Source organism: Brachycentrus maculatus, unplaced genomic scaffold, assembly GCF_059751285.1.
Source record: "Brachycentrus maculatus isolate JH-2025_06_01 unplaced genomic scaffold, ASM5975128v1 h1tg000269l, whole genome shotgun sequence".
Lineage (NCBI taxonomy): Eukaryota > Metazoa > Arthropoda > Insecta > Trichoptera > Brachycentridae > Brachycentrus > Brachycentrus maculatus.
The window spans coordinates 2,524,725-2,533,623 of NW_028281020.1; the positions used below are offsets into that span (position 1 = coordinate 2,524,725).

Here is an 8,899-nt window from a genome sequence, read left to right on the forward strand (position 1 = left end):
TAGTTAAATTAGTGCCTTGATATTTATTTTTAAAACATTTCATTATATTTTTAAACTTTAAAAACGATCTCCTGAAAAATCAAGTTTTTTGATATATGACGTTGTTTAAAGGAGCGAGCGATATATGAAAAATATATCAAAATAAATAAAACGTTTTTCGTTGATTTTTTATAAAACAAAATATTTGTTAATCTTTTCTTCTTACTCATCTAACATTATTTTATCCCGAAGCTTTTAGAAATAAGGTGTGTAATTTTCAAGTAAGCTTTCACGAAGTCTACTTCCCATTACACGCCTCCTCTCTCCCAAGCCTTTTGCCTGAAAATGAATCTCCGGTAAAGCCTCACTAAGAACAGCTAACTTTCAAGACTTAACAACTATTAATCAGGCTATAGATACTGTTGATCTTATTTAACTTAAGGATATGGAGTTTCTCTCTAGATATTTAAAATAAGGCTTCCAATTAATTAAGTTTTACTGATATTTAATTTATAAATCCAAGAGAAATTTATACTCAAAAACTTCTACTTTAACTTGTTCAAACCCTTATCCGCATCCCAATGGTGTATAAGGTACTGCATCATATAAACGCAGTGTTATCTTAATCGTTAACACATAAAGGAAAAGTGATTAGCGCTCAGGTAAAATTGAGTAAATATTACAGGGGAAAAATCACTGATATATTTGACCCCCCCTACCCCCTGGGAAATGAACCCGGGACCTCCAGAACGGTAGCTGGGCACTCTGATCATTACACTACGTAGGCGAACACCTCATATGACACTTTTACTAGTATGTACATTAATATTGAATTGGTATTTTCATTTAAATTCTTGATGGTGAATACCACCTAGAATTAAAGAATCGTAATCCACATTGCAGGAGGCTAATCCCTCTTAAAAACAGGCCACAAGGCCAAGAAGTAGAAAAAAATACCCAAACGTCCAAATTCTTCATCATCTACGTTGAGATGTTAAAAATGCAAAATAATTTCCCCAAAGTAAAAAAAAACTTAGATTAGTGAGGAAGTATTTGGACACATTCAAAATGTTGTGAATATAAATATTTAACTGTGTTGGTTCGATAGTTTTGTTTACCACAAAAAAAAATATATGAAGATTTATTAAATATCCTTCTCATATGCAGTAATCTCACTTCACTATATCGTTTAGAAACGCTTTTCATTAATCATTTCACTGTATGCTACTTGCAGACATTATCGCGATCGTTTCACAGCTGTCAAAACATGTTCAGGTTGTTGAAGCGAATTCAATTGTGTATCATAAAGCCTTGTGTTTGAGAAGACGAAGAGTTTTACGTTCTCTCTTGTGACACACCTATATAAAATGTGGCTTGTATTTTATGTTTTCCTGTTGTTTATTGCCAGTAACTTTACTAGAACTGGGAGAATAATGATAAGTTATATTTAGTATTTTGCGTAAATGTCCGCCTCCGCAATGTAGTTGTTAGCGCTTTATGAATTTTTAATGTGAAAATTTTGCATTTAATTCATATTTTTACAACACATTAATATTTTTCTCATTAAATTCATAAATTTTGTTGATTTTCTCTGAAATACACATAAAGATAAAATCAAATTATAACATCAAATGGAATAATTAAAATATGTTATTTTTTTTCAATTATCATTTTAATGAAATTATTATACCGAAAGTATTTGGTGTGGAAAACAGAATGAGATATGAAGATAAACTTATGATAAGTTAACAATAAACTTCCTACGGTGGCATTGCAACAATTCCCGGTGGCACAAAGCCTCCAAAGCTCAGTGGAAGCTTCAACTAAACGGAATTAGCTTTTGAAAACTTGGTTATTAAATATGACACAGTTTAAAAAATAAAAATGTGTGTTTTTCGTTGGTGTTGGTCATTTTCATAATGGATATCAAAGTAAGCAAAGGAATTACTTTTTTAAGTTCCAACACTTTGTTAAATGTGTAATTGTTATGGTTTTATTATTTTAAATATTTTATTTGCCTAAAAAAGGATTCAGAGCATGTTCACTTTGTATATCGTAGAAATGAGAATAAATATGTGTAGTAAATAATAAATTAATGAAGTGAATCCCTAAAAACAATACGATAAATATAACGGATTCCATATTTTGTATCAATCAAAATTTGTCACAAGTTCGCTTATATCGCTCACTCCTTTCAAGAGCGTCATAAATCAAAAATTGTCAATTTTCAGTTGTGCGTGTTTTCGGAATGCCCAGAAAATGTACTATATCCCAGCAAAAGAGGCATATTTTTAACTCAATATTCACCCGCTACAGGGCAAAAAATGTTGTTTTTGCATTTTGAAGAAAAGGTTTACTTTTATTTTTTTTTTAATTTACTAATTATTTTTCAAATGGAGAAAAAACCTTCAGTTTTTACCTAAAAAGATGTGTTGTACAGTAAAAAGTTCAATAAGTGGCTTGATATATATTTTAAATCCCTTGTGTTATATTTTCAAACTTTAAAAACGTTCTTCTGGAAAATCAAGTTTTTTGATTTATGACGTTCTTGAAGATAGTGAGTGATATGTCTCATTCATTTTGTTATATTTTCTAAATAAGATATAACTAAACCTAATAGATATTTATGCACTTATCAATTTTTGTCAATCGCAGTATCTTTTTATCAATCGCAATACCTTTTTTCGTACATTCTGTTTCCAATTTCAATCTTTCTTTAAGACCTAATGATATTTGAAAATAACACTAAATATTTGTTCACAAAAAGAAGGTTTTATCCAACTCCGTAGTTTAGTGGTTAACGAATTAGTCCACCATACTACCTGTCTAAGATTTAAATCCCAGAAGGTCAAGATGTAGCTACTTTATCGCCTAAATTACCTGATTTGACATCATCAGACTTTTGTGGCCATACCATAAAAACAAGATATCAATTGTCCATAGTACATTGAAAATTTAAGAGTCAATATTTCAGTTTTTGAATATTTCAATGTATGAAAAATTTGAACCAACCATTGGCCATTTTCGGCATTGATGCAAGTTTTGATTCTCATTTTGCTATAGAGTTATTAAAAAAATTACTCACTACCTAGTTAGTAGTTCGGAACAAGTTAGTAGATGTATTTGGAATGACACGGAATAAAAATTAAATACTTATGTAATAACAACGAGAATGATTCTAAAATGCGCGATTGAAAAATTTAAATATCAAAAATATTAAATACTCGTAGAAATAAGTTGTCAAGATGTTTATTATAATCTTTCATATCGTGTTTTAAAATCCATTTTTCTGTATTTTGAAGTAATCATAAATGTTTTTGAGGGAATTTGTTGCTTAAATAATTTAGTAAGTACTTAATTATTCAAATAGGTAAATACTAAGGTTCAAAAAAAAACTGGAACGTTTAATTTTCTACTGTCAAACGAATTTTGTTTTTAAATGTCAAAATGCCGCCAGAATACTTAGAGATAAAGATGAACGATAAATAAATACTTTTAATTTAATTATGTGGTAAGTTATTTTTACAATATGTTAAATATACATTTAGAAGTATTAAATTATTTCTCAGAGTTTTTTTGGTGTATTTTCAGGGATGTTTCACATAAAATCACAAAAAATGAAGCAAAACCAAAGACATTCGATCGTAAATATTTTCAACAGGGGTCCATTTAATAGAAAATCTTCGAGATGGTTCAAATGGTTCCCTTTTATATTGGCTTCCACGAATAGTTCCCAAGCTCACAGGATTCTTAAAAGTACAAATAGAATAAACAAAGAGAGGAAAAGACACATAGCGGGGCGGTATTACACGATACATCCTTTCAGCGATTTCAGGTAAATAAAAATAAAATGCGATTTATAATTCTACTTTTTGTGACAGCTGATTTGCCTTGAAAGTGCCATCAATATTCAGTAGAATATTAAATCGTCTTTTGGTTTAAATTTATAATGCTGAATTAAGAAATTCTACAAAAAAACGCGATGATTTTCCTCCCAGCAATGAGCTAATGCTGAGAAGTTCCTGTTTGGCCCACACTAGATTATCCCTCCTGTTTCCAACACAGATTCAAATAAAACATATTTAATTAGCTAGAAGAAAATAAAATCCACTTAAAGATCTATAAACCTTGTACATAATAAGCAAGGTAAATAATAAATGCAATTTCCATCTAAAAAAAAAAAGAAACGCGAATGTAACTCATAATTTTATAGAATGTTTATGGGCATGGAGGTAGTAGAAAAGAAGGGCCGTGTACTGTTTTTAAAAAATTCATAAACAAATACATACCTCTTTCGATCATAAAAACTTTGATTACTATGCAATTAACTTATTTAATCTGCTTTTACTATCCACGGAGTCATTAAAACAAGGAACTTGATATAAAAGATCTATTCATAAATGGATAATGAAGATAGGTAGATCTGAAATAAATCGCATCATTCGGTCATTCCGTATTTGATTGCATTTCATGAAAAAAATCTAATATATACTTTTATAAATAAATGAAAACTCAGAGAGCACATTTTAGTAATTTAAGATTTTTAATAATGTTTATGATGGAATATAAATCAATAAATGTCTTAGGATTGTATGAGGAGATGCATGAGTGTGAAAGAGGCGAAATTTGATTAAAAAGACAGATTTGAATGGCATTCTTCTCTCTCTGCCTACCGCTGCAGAGAAGCGGCGTGATGTTTAGTTAGTGTAAGGAATGTGGGTATGTTGGATATCACCGAAAATAGTCAGTGGTGACAACAACATCCGCAATTGTATGAAACCCACGTAGTCTGGCAAGGATCATTCTAAAATAGACTCTCCTAGTAATTTTTATATAGAATTAACCAAAGTCAATGAACTAGCAATATTTTACTGATAATCTAAAAAGTGTTATCTATGCTATTGTACATTCACTACTACAGTATGGCATTGTTGGATGGGGAGGTTCATATAACAACATACTGAACTTTGTGAAAATAGTACAGAAAACAATAATAAAAGTTATATTGAAAATAAATATATATCCAACAAAATTTCAATTCCTAAACATTGAAACCATTTCTAAAAAAAAACGTAATTTTTCAAATACAATTATGGGGTGACAATTATTTGAATTTAAAAAAAAGTTTATCTTCGAGATTCTTAAATGATTTTCAACTCCAAAATGCAAAACTAGTAAGTTATTTCAACATTATTTCAAATATTTGGGAATTAAATATTTCAATAAACTCCCAAAAAAAAAATTAAAAATATAAGATATGAAAATTCTTAAGAAAAAAATGAATGCCCATTACATGTAGAAAAAGTATATAAAAAAGACTATTATACCATTAATTATTTAAAACATTAAACCATGAGTGTAAGTCTCTCTCCAAGCACAAGAGCTCAGTCTCTTTTTTGGAGAGGCACAGCGAATCTAAAACTAAAAGTTCGCCATTTCTATAAATGTTTATAAAATGTTTTATGTTGTACTTAAAAATGAAACCATATTAAATATATTATAAAAAAATAAAAAATCTTCCACAACCTGAACCGACAACAGTTAGTTAGTTAGTCAAATGTCTTAGGTTTATACACAAGTGTGCTTTAGCCTTTATGTTTCTGACGGTTTTCGGTTTACAGTTCTGTTGAATGCAGTGCGGCTTATTGTCGACGCCGAAATGGTGGCAGCTGATTGCCTCGGTTTTCACGTTGCACTTTACACGTTCTGAGTTAAGCCACGTTCTCGGCTCGCTGCATCCTATTTTCATTACTTATTTACCGACCCTCGTGAAAAGCTGACATCAGAAACATGAATAAGGCATATATTTCAGTTGTTTCCCAGCGAAATTATGTACAACCAAACCCACTCATCTGAAGAATATTAAGTTTGTGCAGGAATATAAATATGTACACCAAAAAGTTCATTAACCCTAGATTACTCAACTATCATATGAGTTACGCTGTGAAAAAAAATACGACAAAGAAACAAAAAGGGAATAAATGAAGTAATCGAAAACTTTAATTATTTTAGAAGCAATAGTGACATTCGTTGGGTTCGGACCGACGCAAACATTGTTTTTTATCAGGAATCATCATTTTGCCGACGTAATTTTTCACGTTAGTTTAGTATTCTAGGGTTAAATATAATGTTTTAATTTAATTGTGGGTGGTTCGTGAATAACCGAAACAAAATGATCCGTTCACGTTGAGTGACCGGGTTTCAATTAAAATCGCGTTCACAAACGATGAGTTGTTGAATAGATAATAGGTGATCTGATCCGAAGATAAGGTCTTGTGATTGTTGGTGACTTTTTAAATACTGTAACTGTTTCGGCCAAATGAATTAATGGTAAAGTTAACGAAATTTAATGAAAGGATCCGTATCATAATTGACCAATTAAGAGTGTCACTGGTGAATGACGAATTGGATAATCTGATGTTCCTCGAGTTCTGTCTTTTAATCTTTATGTTGTTTCATTGTTTGCTTTTTTTTTATCTAAAATTGAGGCAAATAGATTAAAATATGTACTCTTTGTTTTTAGATATTTTTGGGATTTACTCATGGCTTTCCTCATTTATTCTCTTACGAACGTTGACGCATTTCTTTTAACGTTTGAACAAAAGGACACGGATGTCACCAATCACAATATCAACAAGATTAAGTGGTTGATTCTCTGTTTCAACTGGGTTCTTGTAATAGATGTAATAATAAACTTTTGCACGGGATATTATGATGCAGAAACCAAAAGTGTTCACCTCGAGCTCAGAGCCATAGCCGAGCATTATGTAAAAGGAAAGCTTTGGATACACGTCATATTTTCTATCCCATGGTTCTTTTTCGTTAAAATATACGAACGCATCATAGAATACAAAAATGAACATCGCAACAATAAGATAAGGGATTGCTTTTCGATCGCGTCATTTTCCAGGACTCTAAGATATGTCGAAATCACAGAGTTTCTTGGGACATTTGAAAAATTATCAATCAAGAACAAGTTGTTTTGGAAGATACTCAAATTGATCGTTCACATCACTACTCTTTACAACTTGAGCGCCTGCTTTATTCTTAACGTATACAGTTTAACAGAGGAGAATTTGCTTCGCGAACATACTGGAGACACCGATTCCTGGGTTATCAGACACGCGTTTTTCAATACATATAAAGGAAACGTATTTAAAAAGTACATATATTGCCTTTACAGGGCTGCTGTGTCGTTAATGCTCCACGGAAGCGGCATAGAAGTCGAAATTAGACCGGTGGACAGGTACTTGGCTATTTTATTCCGCATTCTTGGAGTATTAAACTTACTTTATCTCGTAGCAAACATGACCCTGATAGTTTACACAATGCACTCCGGCGACGGCAGATTACAAACTATAGAGCAGTATATTTACGAAATGGCAAGACACAAGAAACTATCGGCCAAAACGATAAAAAGAATGTTGCAATATATCCACTTCAAGTATGACGAGGAGTTTTTCAATGAAACCAAATTGTTGGGGATGCTGTCTAGACATCTGCAGAAAGAAATCATACAACACTGCAACAAGAAGATGGTCCAGGAAGTTCCGATGTTTAAGAATCTTCCAAACTCTGTTATTGAAGCCATCGGAACGGAACTCAGATCAGACGTTTACCTGCCGGGAGATACTATCATCACACCCGGAGTCATAGGCGATACAATGACATTTCTGGTTTTAGGAAAAGTTTCTATAAAGAAAGAAGATGAAGGTACTCCGGTATATAATTTAAGGGATGGAACTTTTTTTGGAGAAACAGCCCTCATTGCTGAAGTCATGAGAGATATAGAGGTGAAAGCAGTGGATCCATGCGAAGTGCAAAAGTTGAGGAAGCCCGAGTTTTTGGAAATTATGAAACCATATCCCGAGTTATTAGAAAACATGAGAAAGGAATATGGTTTTATTGAATTCACGGAACGTGAAGCAAATGACGATTGATATCTTTATATGATAACATTAAATATTATGTGTATGAATTAGATTTAACATAAGTTTAATAATAATAAAATTGTGTAACACGTTTAAAAATATAAAAAATATTTTTGATTATTATAAATTATTTTTCATATCATAAATTTCAAAATTCCCATTCAACACCAATGATGCATACTTACCGTATTGGTATCAGCATCATATCTTAGTCAATATTATCAGTCTTGCGATCAAGATTATTGTTTATATTATTGGTCCCGGATTCCATTCCCAAGAGGGGTAAAATAAATATAAGTGATTTTTTCACTGTAATATTTATTCAATATTACCATGGATTAGTGAACCATACCTGAAGCGGAGGGCTGATCACCTTTCCTTCATGTGTAAAAACGATCAAGATAACACTGCGTTTATATGACACAGTGCCCTATGCACCATTCGGGTGTGGATAAGGGTTTTACTATTTATTATTATATATATGAAAAATCGAATTGGGAAAGAATGGTAGGTAAGAAACACAGAATAGCAGCAATGGCTAGGACATGCAAGGTTGCATATGCATACTCAAACAACAGCTCGTTTAGTTGTATGGTGAATCGGTTAAAGCTATGTAAACAATTTTTTTTTATTATTTATTCGGTTAGACACAGATCATTCACTCTATAGATGCATCATAAGACAAAGTACCTATCTATCTATGATAGAATTTAACAAAAACAATAATAAATAAGCCAAATATCTGTTACACAGTAAAAAGTGGCTTGATATTTATTTTTAATACATTGTATTATTTTATGTATTAATTATAAATCAATCACAGATTTTTTGAGTCTACTAAGTAGTATTTTATTAACAAAAACACATAAAAATTATATTGTGACAATTGTTTCGCCTTGTTAGGGCATTATCAAACGAATGTGAAGATCAAATGGACTACGGTCCTTATGTAGCTATACAATTCTAAGTGACAGTTTTAACACGTGCAG

At 31.3% G+C, this 8,899-nt stretch overlaps 1 protein-coding gene across 2 annotated transcripts; it reads left to right on the forward strand.

Moving 5' to 3' along the window:
• Positions 1-3,419: 3,419 nt before the first annotated feature.
• On the forward strand, positions 3,420-8,028 carry LOC148305589 (potassium/sodium hyperpolarization-activated cyclic nucleotide-gated channel 4-like). 2 transcript variants are annotated; one of them, XM_088266495.1, is made up of 3 exons: positions 3,420-3,490; positions 3,571-3,814; positions 6,503-8,028. In XM_088266495.1, exons 2-3 carry the CDS (start codon positions 3,573-3,575, stop codon positions 7,917-7,919), a joined length of 1,659 nt encoding a protein of 552 aa, XP_088122621.1. In that variant the 5' UTR covers positions 3,420-3,490; positions 3,571-3,572; the 3' UTR covers positions 7,920-8,028. The 2 variants fall into 2 exon arrangements, with proteins under 2 accessions (XP_088122621.1, XP_088122622.1); XM_088266496.1 differs by having other exon boundaries at positions 3,454-3,490; positions 3,549-3,814.
• The last annotated feature ends 871 nt before the right edge of the window (positions 8,029-8,899 follow it).

Coding starts and splice junctions, on each gene's coding strand:
- LOC148305589 (XM_088266495.1), top strand. CDS start 3,573: ATGTTTCACATAAAATCACAAAAAATGAAGCAAAACCAAAGACATTCG. Junction 3,815..6,502: donor CATCCTTTCAGCGATTTCAG/GTAAATAAAAAT, acceptor CTTTGTTTTTAG/ATATTTTTGGGATTTACTCA.